We start from the raw sequence: 15,786 nt of genomic DNA, 5'->3' as shown, positions 1-15,786 counted from the left end.
CCCAATTTAGCCTACTGGTTGTTGTCCTCGATGGGCTGATGTTCCTTCAGGTAGCTTACCACTTCGTCCTCTCCCATGAGGAAATTCGAGAGGGTTTCTGTGAATGTGAAAAAGTTATGATAAACAAAAAAGACAACATTGCGATTATGCCATCACTCACCAACTTGCGTAAACTTTTAGCTCATCCGCTCTACAACTTTACCCCATTTGGATTCTGGCCTGTAGGATACAGATGAACATTAGCAGAAATGAATATTTTGAAATAATGATTAGGCATTTTGATCGATATATACATGGAAATGAATGGTTCTAGTTGAGTGTGTAAAAGGCCTTTTTAGAAACAGTTAGAATAGAGAAAGAGATGAGGAAATGCAAATTTTCGTGAAGCGATCAGTTGAGTAACGAATTTTGGCAGTAACGGACGTTTTCTAAGTGGTTGTCCGGAAGATGCCTTAGAAGAATCCGACAATGGCGCAGTCGTGGCTCTTCGGATTAAGTGAGTATCTTCCGCGTGAAAAGTACAATGTGTTAAGTGGTGTTAATAATGCGAAAAAAGTGAAACAAATTGAATGTGAATGAATTCTTAGAAGCTTACTTCCGTAGACATAAAAACTAGATCGAAGATGGCGATTAAAAAAAACAGGACTTCGATGAGAAGGCGGAGATCCTATTAAATGATGAAAAAAAGATATTTCATAAGTAAAGGAGTTTCGATGGGAAGGCGAAGCTTCTGAAAAATAAAATTGAAAAAAATAGAAGTTGAAAAAAAATCAATAAAAAAAATAGAAGTTGAAAATTTGAAGTTTCGATGGGAAGGCGAAGCTTCTGAAAAATAAAATTGTAAAAAAATAGAAGTTGAAAAAAAAAATCAATAAAAAAAATAGAAGTTGAAAAAAAATTAATAACACTGAATGAACTTCGATGGGAAGGCGAAGTTCTTTTATAACAATATTTGACTTCGATGAGAAGGCGAAGTTGAATAATTGATAAGCTGTGGAATTTCGATGAGAAGGCGGAATTCTTAAATACAAAAATAAAAGAATTGAAAAAAAAAAAATTAAACGGAAAGCTTCTAAGATTTCTTTCAAGAGTTTTAAATTAAAAATTAGAGGATTTGGAAAAGAAAATTTTGAGATGAAAGAAACATTTAAAAAAAGGATGTGCCATAACTGATTTACAGTGAAGACAGTTTTTACAAGCTTTGATTCAATATATTTTTAAGTTGTTGAAAAAAAAAGTATGATGACAACGAGTTGGAAAATTGAACAAAAAAAGTTGAATCCAAGAAGGTAAAGCTAATAGAAAACATGAAAATGAAATCAATTAGCTTACCGGGTGAGAGTAAATTTAAAATAAATTTGAAATTGTTCAAGACAGTTAAAAGAAAAAAATAATTGAAATATATGACGAGCAACTACAATAAAAAAAAATGAAATTAAAAAAAAAAAACGTGACCAAAAATCAGTAGGAACTTAAACTTTACTGAAATTAAAAGTTAAAATAAGTTCGAAGTATAAAGTTAAAATAAATAATCTAAAATTTAAAAAAAATCAGCGAGAAAATAGTACAAAATAAACTAAAATTTGTTATAGATAAATATATTATGAGATAGAACCTAAACCAATCAAAAAGACACATGGTGAGAAAAAAAAAATAAAATTAATGATAACCTGATCAACGACAGTTAAATAGGAAATTGTCAAAAAAATAAAAATAAAATAAAATAAGTCATAAATTGTTCCAGGCAGTAGGAGATGAAGGAGATAATTAGAAAAAACATAAGAAGGTTCCAAATATTTTATGACAAAGCAACAAAAATGGTTGAAATCGAAGCTTCACTGAAAATATAAAGTGAAAATTAATTAACCAAAAAAAACTTAAATTAGCGGTGAAATTGCGAAAAAAAATGATCCGAAAAACAAATGTTGGCATAGAGAAAAATATTACGAGATAGAATCGAATGATATTTTAAAAAAATACATAGACAAAATTATTAAAAATTTTTCATCACGGGGAAGTAAAAACAAACCGATGGTAAACAAAAAAAAATCAACAAAGCAAAATTTTTTAAAATAAATTATAAATTCTTCAGAACGGTAAGAGAGAAAAATACATCTGAAATTATGAAATTGTATGATAATAAGAAACAGTTCAAATATTTGATGACATAGATAAAAAAAATGGTTGAAATGGAAAATTTTCTCAAAACAAAAATTTTGATTATGAATCCTAAATATAAAAAAAAGGGATGAAATTTGAAAAAAAAAACACACAGTTGTGTGAAGCAAACACAAAAAAAAAACAATAGACGGCATAGGAAAAAATATTATGGGATTGGAATGAAGAGGAAATATTCAAAATGAATTAAATTTTTTTAACGATAATAACATAGATATATAAAGCCGGATTCGGACCGTGTGGTGAAAAAAAAACAAATTTTTAATTTTTATGAGAAACAAAAAAAAAGTACAACTGTGCTAAATATTTTAATCCAAAAAAATAGTTGAAACTATAATTAAACAAAAAAAATAATAATAATAAATAATACAAATAATAATAAAAAAAAAATTGCGGAAAAAAAATTATCAAACAAATTGGCAGAGAACATATTAAAAGATATAACCTAATAACATAGTGAGAAAAAACTTTAAATAAATTATAATTTGTTCAAGATGGTAAAATAGAAAAAAAAAGAAATTTAAAAGAGAGAAGATTTAAATAGAAAATTTAAAATCTTTTCAATGACAATTAGAAAAACGATACAGTGACATTGTGTAATGAAAATTTAAAAAACAACTTAACAGTCCTTAGAATTCAGATATATCGATTGAATTCAAAGATTCGGATTCAAGAGCCGACTTAGTTTGGAATCAATTTTATATAAAAAATAATGTTTCTATATATCTTGGAATAAATAAAATAAAATTATTGACTGTATTGAAAATTAAACCGCATAGTTCGGCATAACTGACTTGAGTTCAAATCATTGGTAAAGAATTGAGAGCATCATTTTTTTTGTTCCGTATTTAGTTTCTATTTGAGATAAATTTTAATATTTAATGGGATCCAAAACATGGATCAAAAATCAAATTATAAACACAGGACAATTAGTTTTAAAGTTGTTAAAACCGGAATTCGTTAAAAAAAAATATGAAAAACTACCGAAACATGTTGCGCCTTGCTCAATTTTTAATTTTGATTTGAGATTTTAATCCAAAATTCAAATATTTATTCTCAACTTTTTTTTGACAAAGACTCAAGGTAAATAAAATTTTGATAAAGAACTTCAAAAATAAAAAAGATTCGCAAAAAAAAAACCGTGTGAAACATAACTATAAAAAATGGACATCATTGAAAGAAATAGCATATTTCTCTTATAACTTGTAAAAAAAAGAATAAGTCTTAATGTCATCAAATCGTTAACTTCGAAAGAGTAGGGGCGAAGGAGATTGTAGGATACAGATGAACATTAGCAGAAATGAATATTTTGAAATAATGATTAGGCATTTTGATCGATATATACATGGAAATGAATGGTTCTAGTTGAGTGTGTAAAAGGCCTTTTTAGAAACAGTTAGAATAGAGAAAGAGATGAGGAAATGCAAATTTTCGTGAAGCGATCAGTTGAGTAACGAATTTTGGCAGTAACGGACATTTTCTAAGTGGTTGTCCGGAAGATGCCTTAGAAGAATCCGACATGGCCGACCCTGCTCGGTTTCCAACTAAGTTCCTTGGCTATTCCGGTTATGTCCAGTTCATATGGTTCCGGGGAAAATGGTTCTGTTCCAATCTTGTATTAAAAACGTTAGTCATTATTCACAAAACTTGCACAAATCATTCGAAAATATACAAAATAAGAACTCACCTGTTTGTATCCTTCACATTTACTTTAATTTAATATCGATGGGCTGCTATTATATAACTAAATATTAAAATTATCGAGCCAATTGAGCTACATTTGTCAGTTGACAACGATCTAAACAAAAATTCATAACCTAACATCACAGAGCAGATATATGCAGCAGTAAAGTAATAAAAGTTATTGAATTTGCCTATGCATTTCATCAAGTGGACGAAGTGGATACAATTTATTTGATTTTCTTCTAACTTTGAAAGGATAGTTTAGTAGCTGAAATTTGACTGTGTACAATAGGATTTATTAGAATGACCCTATACATTGAATCACTAAATTTGTTTTTATAATTATTGGATTTTCCTTTGCATTTCACCAAGTGAGTGAGGTAGATAGAATTTATTGGATTTTCCTATATCTTCGAAAGGATAATTTAGTAGCTTAAATTTGACTGGGAATGATAAGATTTACTAAAATGACCCTATACATTTGATCGCCCAATTTGGTTCAGTGCATGTACCAGAAATTTTTTCACCAGAAGAACCATTTCCCAGAAAATTGAAAACATTTATCCTTATTAGAAATTATTTAAAAAAAAGAATTGTTACAAAAAAATGGGGTTTCATAACTTTATTCTTTTGCGGCAAAGCCGCAACCAACGAGGATGAAGGGGCAGAGGCGGCACAAAGCCGCCGAAGCTCCCAAATCCGAGGAGGCCGCCGACCCGCCGTCGGAAGCGGCGGCCCTAAGACATTGGTCTAGGTCTGCCGGGGCTTCCTAGGTCTGCGTGAAAGCTAGGGGTGATCCCTTAGCCCCGTCCGCCACGCGACAGCGTGAAGGACAAAACGTCTTTCAAGTTCGAACGCGCAGCGTGAGGAGTCGGATACCAAAACGGTGTTTTAAAGGACCATGGTAAGCATCGAATCAATTAAAGTACCCAAACCATAAACAAAGCACAGTATTGGTTATAAAATAAATTTCGTTGGAAAATTTCAAAGTCGTAGTTTCATTTAAAAAATCATTTTGAAAAAAATAATTTCGAATCATATGAAATATTCAAGAATTCATTAGAAAAAAAAAAACAAATAAAAATACTAGGGGAAAAAATCTGGGATTTGTGCCATTCTGGTAAATGTTTCATAATGGGGAAAAAATTCTGGGAAATGGTCCATACTGGGGAAAAAATTTCTGGTAAATGGTGCATTCTGGGGAATTTTTTTCTGGGAAATGGTTCATTCTGGGGTTTGATTTCGGGTATTTGTCATTCTGGGAAAAATTCATTCTGGGCAATGGTTTTCGGGTAAATGGGATACAATCAAAGATGACAAACTCAAATAGTTAAAAAACAAATTCAAGCAAAAGACTGAAAATGACAAAAAACAACTAAAAAATGATGAAGAACGACAAAAACAGCAATTATGACAAATGAAAGCAGACATTATAAACAAAACAAGAAAAGTGGAAAATGCCTCAAAAACCTGATGAAAAAAATTAAAAAATGACTACAAATGGATGAAAATTGACCAAAAATAACGTGTTTGATAATAATAACTGTTATTTTGTAAAAATAACTGAAAAAAAAGTTGAGAAAAAAACGTTCGATTTTGGCAACATTCGATTTTGGCATCATAAAATGTACGGGCGTGTTGCCAAAATCGAACGGGGTCTGTAGTCATTATAATTTTTTTTTAAATCGAACGTATTGCACTCCCTATTGAAATCTTCAAAACCATTTTAATTCTTATAAGAAAACCTCTCCAACTGTCAAAGTTTGAAACATTTCAGCCTGTCAGCTGTCCAACTGGAAACATTTTCCTGTTAGACGTTGAAATTGATAAATTCTCATCTGGCAATCGGAATCCAATAAGTCTGTCTCTTTTCCGCAGCTGTTTCCAGATATCAACAACGCAATAATTTGTCAACTTCTTTTCCCATTTTCCATTTCACTCCGACAAACACATCACACAACCAAGGGGTCCAACAACAACCGGAATCGATTCGCTCTGGCCTTTGCGGAGGAACGGCACGAAACCAACAAGTATGCGATTTCAATATGTCTGTTCAATCAACTCTAGTAGAAACGGGTCGAAACAAGTAGAAATGGATTGATAGTTGATCACCTGTCTCTTTCCAATTGACTTCGACCGACTTCTACCAAGTCGAAACTAATCCTGCTGCCGAGCTGGATTGGTTTCGACTAGTTTCAACTTGCTCCATTGAACAACGACCTGACTAGTTTCGACCAAAACATTGGCTCGTTGAACATCTATCAGTTAACAGAAACCAGTTGAAACCGATTTTTACTAACGATTGAACGAAGCTAATGTTGAGTTGAATGAAGCTCATTTGTAGTTGTGTTGTTGTAGCTCTCTCGCAGGGAGAGTTTGCTCGGCGAGGTGTTTATATTTTTGACGTTCCCTTGAAATGCTTGCTAGGGCTGTTGTTGTTGTTTTTGTTGTCCCATGCAAGTTGCGGATTTGTAGTGGTGTCGTGCAGCTGTTCTGTTTTGCGTATTCATTGCTGTTGGGTGTTGCTGGTATGGGTTTTGTATTGCTCTGGCTCTCTCATCGCCTTCGTCCAACGGGAAAGGTTGTTTCTCTCTCTCTACGCTCGCTAGCCTTCTGCCTTGAACGAAACGGCAGTGGCCGACAGTAGAGTGTTGTACGGTACGGTTTTTGGTTGGTTGGTCCGCGGTTCGTTCTCGCGTTGCGTTGCGTCTCGGGGAAAAAAGGTAATCATCATGATTTCGCAGCAGGGTTTTTAGAAATTGATATCGAAATTTGCCAATACGAATTCTGCTTCGATTGGGCAGGGATTATTTCCGTTCGATTTGGTGGTGTTTTTGGGGCATTCAGTGATTCGTTGGGGCTGGATTGGTGGGTGAATTTTCCATGCCAAAATGGTGCTCCTCAGTGTGAAAAGAGGTCATTGTGTGGATTTTCGAGGTCGCCATGGGTGGTGGATTTTGGGGGTCCATGGTTAGCTAGATCTGATATCTTTACACAGTTTTGTAGTTCTCAGCAAGGACAAGCGAAAATGGACCCCGCGAAGGTTGAATAACGCAGAAAATGCGTGCAATTTTACGCTGCTATGGTGGAAATGAAAGTTTGCTTTCGAGTGTTGTGTATTGTAGATGTGGGCATTCGCCATCGCTGCTGCTGCTGCTGTTGAGAGGCCATTGTGCTGTTTCGACGACGACGTCGGAGGAAATTACAGTATAAAAAAAACTTGTGACGGCCAACCTCCTCTAAGCAACAGAGAGCGACGAGAGCCAAGTTGTGTTTTTCTTGAGCCCAAATCGGTGCCGTTTGTTGGACACCATTGATCCGACCAGATCTCGGGGGTCCATTTTGTGTAGGGCCCAAATGGGCTCCCAACCCTCAACCCTCCCTAATTGCTCGATGAAAGTTTCTTATTGCCAGAACACCTGGCCCACCAGCCAGTTGTTCGGGGTAAATAGGGTATCCCGTCCCGTGTGTTAAACCGGATTACGACGTCAATTAAAATGTACCTTTCGAGAAAAAAAACGGATGCTCCTGATCTTGTTTTCTGTGCTCAAGTCATACACAAAAAAACGCAAGCAACCATGTCAAGTAGCAAGAGGGGGTCAAGGGACGACCTCCTCTCAAGTAAACGACGTCGTACTTTGACTGACTCACACTCAGAGATGCTCACACAACTTGTATCGCAACGTCGTATTTGGGTGGTCGTTTGCATGTGTGCATTGAAGTCCCTTTTCATGTATTAGTGGGGATGCAAATGGATTTTGCCAAAAAAAATCTGTGGAAGCGCGTAATAAACACAATCCCCAACCAACCCAACACAACGCAGCTGAAACGGGGTGTTGAGTTGATGAGTGATGATGAGAATTACTTCTTCTGTTTTCCTTTAACACCGTAAACATCTACTTTTGCCTCCCATTAGCTTCATCATCGTCATCAACCAACAGCTGCCGAAAGGCCAACAACAGAAAAACGAAAAGAAATGAGATGAAATGCGAAAGCCTGGCTGGTGGTGAAACAAGTGTAGTCGTTCGTTCATTTGTTTGAATGAAAGTGTGGAAACTTAATGGAAAGGTGCCGGAATAAGGTGGTAACAATCCGTAGTGGCCACAGTAGCTTAAGGAAGAAGTTTTATGCAATTAGGAGAAATCTCGCTGCTCGGAATTTTGGAATAAATAATTTGATTAACCATAAAATGATGGAGAAGAGGAATTTGGAGCAGTTTCACAACCTGACGAATTCGGGGCCTTATAAAATTAAAATAAACTGCATCCAAACTAATTACACTAGTTTACAAAATTTTAAAAAAATCGTGAACTTGATTAACTGACCAACATTTTTAATGTAAAATTGGGCGCTGAATCCGAAAATGAAATTCAAAAGAATCTCAGTAGAACCGTTTTTGAGTTATGCTCCAAATGTGAAATTTCGGAAAAATTAAAAAAGTTCTTGTACTTAGATTAAATTATCTGGGACAGTTTAACAGTAATTTGAAATCTCTCTTTTGCATATTGAAGGTGAATAAATTTTCTATCGATCATCTGAACACTGTTTTTGCGTTTGACCAACAGTTTTTTTTTTAAAAGACATACACCGTCTTAGCCGATTTAGGCTTTACAGACTGAATAAATGACGTGGACAACTTAAGATTAACATTTAACACCCAGTACCGAGATGGGAATCGAACCCATGCCATCAGTGGACCAGCGATTACCGTCTTACCACGCTAACCACCCGACCACCAAGACGTATAGTTTTGCTGATTTTAGTGACTTTATGAGAAAAAAAATTATAAAAAAAACGCATTTTTTATTAAAAAAAAATTGTTTCAACGAAAGTTTTAGACTCGATTGTAGCATTTATTATTTTCTTTTGCGCTTAAATGTCAATTTAAACAAAGATTTCAAGTGGTTATTTATCAAAATCGGTTGAAAATTGAAGAAGTTATGGCTACTTTACCATAACTGTAATTTTTGCAGTTTTTAATAATTTAACGAACCGCATCTGACCATAGGGAGGGGTTGCTTGAGTCTCAAACGTGAATAAAATTTTGAGGTATTTTGCCCGGAAGGAACGAAAAATACTGGATTTTCATCAATAACTTTTTTCATCACTAGCTGAATGTTTTTTATTGTTGATTTTCTTAAAGCCTAAGTTGAGACAAATATTTCACCCGAAGACTGTAACTTGATTGGATTTGGAACAGAAAAGTTATTGCGGTTCAAAGGCCGCAAATTTTGTCCAACACGCAATGAGTACTTTTTACGCATTGCGTTTTATACGACAATTTTCGACCAAAATACAATCTTTGAACAGCAATAACTTTTCTGTTTCAAATCCAATCGAGTTACAGTCTTCGGATGAAATATTTGTCTTAATTTAGGCTTAAGAAAATTAACAATAAAAAACAATCAGCCAGTGCTGAAAAAAGTTATTGATGCAAAACCAGTATTTACCGTTCTTCCCGGGCAAAATACCTCAAAATTTTATTCACGTTTGAGACTCAAGCAACCCCTCCCTATGGTCAGATCTTCCTGAAACTTGGCATGTGACCTTCTGGTAAGCTAATAAATAATTTTGCCTTAGAGCGAGTGAGATTTATCATGTTTCATTCTTCCTATACTAAGCCTATGATTATTTAGTATCCGGGCAGTTACAAACGTGTGTATTTTAAAAACTGTTCATTTGATCGAAAAACTTTCTATGGAGGAAATGAAGGTATTAATATGGCATTTAATATAAAAATATAAAAAAAATAATTCATCAATGATTTCAAAAAATACTCTTACTTTTTCATAAAATCTCTTTTTTATCTTTGCACAGTTTTTTCAGTCATGTATTGATTGATCTATTATTATTACCACAGAAGCACAACCTTCGCAAAATCATGATATTTTACACAAACTAATCTGGAAAAAGCAATTGGAATCTGGTTGGAACCTTTTCATGAGTAGGCATCTCTAAGAATTTGATCTCTTAAATCCGGTTTTAACTTAAATTTCTTTGTCCATCAGAACACATCTGTCACATTGCGTGTAAAAACCGGTTGTACACTTTTTGACTGCCGGAAATGGATTAATTGCATTATTTAAGGGGTCTGCATCCAGTTATCCCCAAAAACCATAGACTTTTTACCATATTTAAGCTCAAGGGTTCCACTCCGATGCTTAATTTGAACTTCGTGTGGATCCTAGAGGGGCTCCTTATACTTCTTAACCATTTGGTCCAAAAAAGAATCAGAAAAAATCAACAGTTTATGAGTTTTCAAGTAGACAATGAAGAATTTTCGAGGCGCAAAATGCGCAAAAGGTGCAAATTTGTGCAAAATTATTTTCACCATGTCTTTTTACATCGTAAATATCTCAAACACACGTTAACTTAAAAATCTGGCAGAAATAGAGAAGATATTCCATTTTATAACCAATACAACGCTGCTAAAGTTTTGCATATCCGATCTCTAGTAATGTAGGTATGACCGAAATAAAGTGCCCGGATACTAAATGATCATAGCTTTATGATAAGTGTACTGCGCTTCGTTAAATTATTAAAAACTGCAAATATTACAGTTATGGTAAAGTAGCCATAACTTCTTCAATTTTCAACCGATTTTGATGAATAACCACTTGAAATCTTTGTTTTAAATTGACATTTAAGCGCAAAAGAAAATAATAAATGCTACAATCGAGTCTAAAACTTTCGTTGAAACAAAATTTTTCTAAAAAAATGCGTTTTTTTATAATTTTTTTTCTCATAAAGTCACTAATATCAGCAATACTGTTGGTCAAACGCAAAAACAGTGTTCAGATGATCGATAGAAAATTTATTCACCTTCAATATGTAAAAGAAAGATTTCAAATTACTGTTATACCGTCCCAGATATTTTAATCTAAGTACAAGAACTTTTTTAATTTTTTCGAAATTTCATATTTGGAGCATAACTCAAAAACGGTTCTACTGAGATTTTTTTTAATTTCATTTTCGGATTCAGCGCCCGATTTCACATTGGAAATGACCTTCAGTTTACTGAGTTCAAAAATGCTGTAAACTAGTGTTATTAATCTTCAATCTAAGTCTGGTTGGTATTTAAATCTTTTCTACATAAAAAGAATATAACTGTTTTTGATTCAAAGCCATTTTCTAATTCAAGTAATAAATGAAAAAAAAAACATTTCTAAAATCTCAAAAGAAATCCTGAATTATAAATCTGTATCAGGCCCTACTGAAATTTCGGTTTCAAACTTCAATAAGGATTCAAAGTTTTAATTTTACACATCTGAGACCCTCAGAGCCAAAGGGTTATAAATGCACAAAGCTAATTTTGAGAAAAAAAAACGTTGTTGAGGTGATGTGTTTGGTCATTTTCCATATATTTTCGGAGTTTGTATTTTTTTTCGTATGGGAATTAAAAATCAAATATATGTAGTTTGAAATATGAAAATCGATCTTTATTATTAAATCAAAAACGATCATTTTTGAAATTATTCTAAATATCTTTTGCTCTGAGAGACTCATTTCTAATCAAAAGTACAATTTGTCGCAATTCGAGCTCTGAATTTTAAATCCGACTTGACAATGGACTGAGACGATTTAAGGTCAAACTCTAGGGCCTTCAAAGCTTTGTTTAGGTTCAAACCTTATCCATGTTTTTTTGCGAAATTTTCATGTAACGTTTACATGATTCTATTTTAACCTTTGGTTTTGTATTGCAAAATTCAATAACTGCGTGTCTTATCCGGCAAAGAAGTTATTAGCTGTTGAAAAGGGCTTGCTGTCTTTTTGCAATGCAAAACAATCAATTCAACTGGCATCACTGCTGGTGCCAAGCGAGGTATTGCATGACTTCTTTGTGCCTTATTTGGTATTAGGCGTCTTTTTCTTCTATTCAATTTAGGTAAGTCAATCCAATTCTTCTAAATTTTCATTTACATTTCTAGCATTTTTTTTATCTCATTTTATCTGAGTTTAAAAACTGTTATGCGTACACTTTTTAACTTGAGAGATTCGTGCACTGGGAGGTGGGAGAGTTCCAAATAATCATAGAAACATTAATCATTGCCAAATACACTTCCATGCCAAATTTGGATCTATTTGCTCGAACTTGAGAGCGTTATTCAAAAAATTGACATGGGAGTCCTCTCATCGCTGCCTTTTCCTCCACTGGAAGGAGGGAGAGTTTTCAAATATTCATAGAAACGTTTGTCGCACCAAAATACCCTGCCATGCCAAATTTGGTTTCATTTGCTTGATCTGTTTTTGAGTTCTTCAACAATAGGTGATATGAATAAGAAAATAGCAATTGCTTCGATAGCTTTCACTTAGCTCGAACTTTAGAACGGCAAAATTTGAAAGCATTTTCTCAACTAGATATGAAAAAATAGAGTACAAAATTTACTTTCAACCAGCTCCGGATAAAAAATATGCATGCCATTCGAAGTATTTGACTCACAAAACTGCTCGAAAATAACAAAAGCAATTACTAGAGCTTTATTCATATCAGCCAATGTTTCTGTTGCTAGAAACACCAAAGATGAATGACTTGAAGAAGTTTAAATCCAACCAAATAAATAAGAAAAAAGTTATAATAACCCCTTTCCAGTGAGCAGGGTTGCCAACATTTTTTTTCCTAAATTCAGATAGTTTTAAAATAAAATCAGGATGAATCAGGTCATGATCATAAAATTGTCGAGCTAAGCACTTTTTTTAATCACTACTGCAAAATTTTATGGTACTGAAATTTGTCACTATTGTTTTTCTTGAGCTTTATTTTTCCTAAATACGAATTGAGCCTATATATTTCCTGAAAAAAGGTTAAAGTCATTCAGGAGCAGGGTTGCCAACATTTTTGTTTCAAAAATCAGGGAACTGGCGAAATAAAAATCAGGCAAAATCAGGCTACGTAAAAGTAACGGAAACTTCGCTCAAAGTGATGACCTTTTTTTGGTCGTCGCTCCACATTTTCACTCTTATATGTGTTATGAGCTTACTTGGTTCGATAATTCTACTGCATCATAGCAATCGAAAGATTCCCTTTAATTCCCTTTTTTAAACGGGGACCTTTCGGCTCCTTTGATTTAGCCACATTTTCACTTTTCCACTTCAGCTATGGTACCTACTTTAGTTCCTCACTACCCATTTTTCATGACATTCGCAAAAATCGGGCAAAATCAGGCATATTTTCAAAAATCAGGGAAATTCAATGGCTTCTCAGGCTGTCAGGGAGAGCCTCGAAAAATCAGGCAATGCCTGAAAAATCAGGCACATTGGCATCTCTGTTCAGGAGCTCTGGACAGTAAGCTGCGGCCGTGGACGACAGATGTGTTTTTTTTTGCTGCCAATTTCAACACCATGAAAAAAAATCATTTTTACCTATAAATTATTTTGTGCTGATAAATTGTTCAGAAGTTAGATGTTTTGAGGTTACCTAGTATTGTTTCTTGTTTAGTTTATATTCTGAGGTCTACAAGCCTAATTTATTAATAACATTGAGTTATTAACCAGAGTTTCGTTCGTTTTAACCAGAGTTAAAAATTTTCTCGAAGAATGAGATAAGAAATTACAAAAGACACTAAAAATTAGTTCAAGTATCGCATGTCATTACGATCATTAAAAAAACTAACAATCTTTTAAAAAGCGAATTAAAGTTGAATTTTGATTCTAGAACTCTTAATTGCAAACTTGGAAATGTTAAAAGAGGCTAATATTATATTTTCCAGTAATTGTGTTTAATCCAAGAGTTAATCAGCAAAAGATCTCCTATCAAACGCCCTGTTTGTGAAAAAAATCATTCGTAAGCTATTTTTTAATGTGATCTTTCAAATTATTCTTTTTTCGATACTAATTAGGTGTCATAATTTACCCAGAAAACATCAATTACACTTTTTAAAGCTTGATTATGCTACGATTCCTTTTGAAATTTACCAAAATTTCGAATGAATTGATTTTTTACCTGATTCGTAACAAAAATCTGAAGACAATTTGTAAAATTTCCTGTGAAAATTCACTAGAAATACCCTTGAAATAGGACTTTTTAGTATCACTGTAAATAATTTATAAGAGCTTTTCAATGAGAGTGTGTTCAGACACAATGCTAAAGTCCTTTAACTTTGCTACAATTATTCAACAAGGTACCATCCTCAAATTATGTTTGCGTTTTGTGTTAAGTACATATATGAGGAAAATATCATTGTATTGGAATGTTAAAAAGAGCTTTTGTTTCAACAAACAATCAAAATAAAACAAATTATTACATTCGAATTGATTGTTTTTACTAATTTTTTTTCTTTCGTTCGATAACACAAGGCAAGAAAATTCACATTTTTCCATGGAGACAAAGGTTTAAGAGCTTATTTTAACTAATTGCAGGGCGCTGAACTCAAATTTGCTGATGGTTTTTTTTTCCCAAAAGCTTAAACTTCTGAAATTCAAGGGTTAACTTTTGAAAAAAAAGGTAAAAAGCTTATTAATATCTATTAAAAAAAAAAAATAGAAAATTTCTTCCTTTTTCAAAGGATGCGAGTAGTTTTGAGTTTTGACTTTTGAGAAAACAGAGGATTTCTTTCAGTTAATTTCATTGGTTTCTTTGACACTAGAAAAGTTAGTTTATGTCTTAATCCCCGTTCAAATGAAGGATAATAAAAAGATTTGAAATTAGTTGTTATTTCCATAGATGGCTTTTCGGTTCATTTGTTATCATATGTTCATTTTAATCATAACTTAGTCATTTTAAAATTTAAAAACCAATACCATCAGAACTAAAGGTTTAACACAGAATCTGACAAGATTCGAATTCAAATCGGCAAAATCTTTCAAAATTAATTTTTGAAACAAAGGCACCACTGTTCCATGGTGACGCCTTATAATTTATGGTTCCATTGCTTTACAGATTGATATGCAATTTATAACTCAGTTTCCATAGTTTAAGAAAAGTTAGGTCGCTTTGATTGTGCTACCTTATGTGTACGCTATTCAACTTTATTTTAGCTTATCAAGCTTAGTTTAGCTGAATTTTGCAGAAAATTTATATAATTTGTTATCCTGATACAGAGGTTGTTTCCCAGAAAACATTACACAAAGTTTTATAACTTTATCATCCACCGGAACAGTTATTTTAATCAAATTTCACCACAAGAAATTAATTCAAAATAGAAACATTTTTTTTATTATTAATTGTTACTTTTTCCCTAAAATCAAATTCACATGTTTCTGCATAATAACTGGTTGAAAAACTGAGCTCTGATTTCTTAAATTTCATGTGAAAATTTTATCTTGAACTTCAAATTCATGGGTACTGAATTCAGTGTTCAGAATTTGGAAATTAAACAATAAATGGTTTCTAATGTTTATTGGTCTACGAACTTTGATTTTATCATCATAATTTGGAATAATTTTTCCATATATTTTTTTAAAATATTAATTTCTAAATTGAAATTCCTCGGTTAAAAAATACAGTGGGTGAAATTTCAGGTGAAATTTTAACGAATGTATCTTTAGTATGAGTCGATTCATGGTAATTTTTGAATTAATCAAACACTGGAGTCTAAAAAGTTTCGTTTTGGTTCAAAACTCATCCATGATTTTTGGCATAATTTGGTTTAAGTAACGTTTTCATGAACAAAGATGCCTTAAAATAAGTGTACATAACTACTATAATTTTAAAACAATTTTAGTATAATTTTGAAAAATATGATGCAATTATGAACAATCCTCTGAGAATTTGTCAACTCAATCTTGAGTAAAAAATTATTTCATTCCAAACTGCATCTATTACTGAAGTTAAAACAGTAGACTCAGTCGATTTGGGGTCATTTTTGAATTTCTCAAACCCTGGGACCTAAAAAGCTTCGTCTTGGTCCAAAACTCATCCAAGATTTTTTGAAGAATTTTTTAGTAACGTTTATATGAGTAAATTTCAACATTTAGGTTTGTATGGGA

General features: G+C 32.9%; 2 protein-coding genes across 4 annotated transcripts in view; both read left to right on the top strand.

Annotated features, from left to right (window-relative positions):
• The first annotated feature begins 468 nt into the window (after positions 1-468).
• Positions 469-15,786, top strand: part of LOC129752135 (uncharacterized) — a 33,544-nt gene continuing 18,226 nt past the window's right edge. Inside the window, exon 1 of the mRNA XM_055747929.1 lies at positions 469-496. Coding sequence (XP_055603904.1) covers positions 469-496 — 28 coding nt within the window. The remainder of the gene's footprint in view (positions 497-15,786) is intronic.
• LOC129758790 (PAN2-PAN3 deadenylation complex subunit PAN3) overlaps positions 6,465-15,786 on the top strand; it is a 114,890-nt gene continuing 105,568 nt past the window's right edge. For 2 of the 3 annotated variants that reach the window (XM_055756409.1, XM_055756407.1), the window contains exon 1: positions 6,705-6,729. The gene's annotated coding sequence lies outside the window, so the exon portion shown is untranslated. Of the gene's footprint in view, positions 6,585-6,704; positions 6,730-15,786 lie in introns of those variants that run through there. The other variant, XM_055756408.1, reaches the window with a different exon arrangement.

Source organism: Uranotaenia lowii, chromosome 3, assembly GCF_029784155.1.
Source record: "Uranotaenia lowii strain MFRU-FL chromosome 3, ASM2978415v1, whole genome shotgun sequence".
In the NCBI taxonomy this organism is placed as follows: domain Eukaryota; kingdom Metazoa; phylum Arthropoda; class Insecta; order Diptera; family Culicidae; genus Uranotaenia; species Uranotaenia lowii.
Note: the sequence above shows the minus strand (reverse complement) of the source record. Positions and strands in the feature narration are given on the sequence as shown.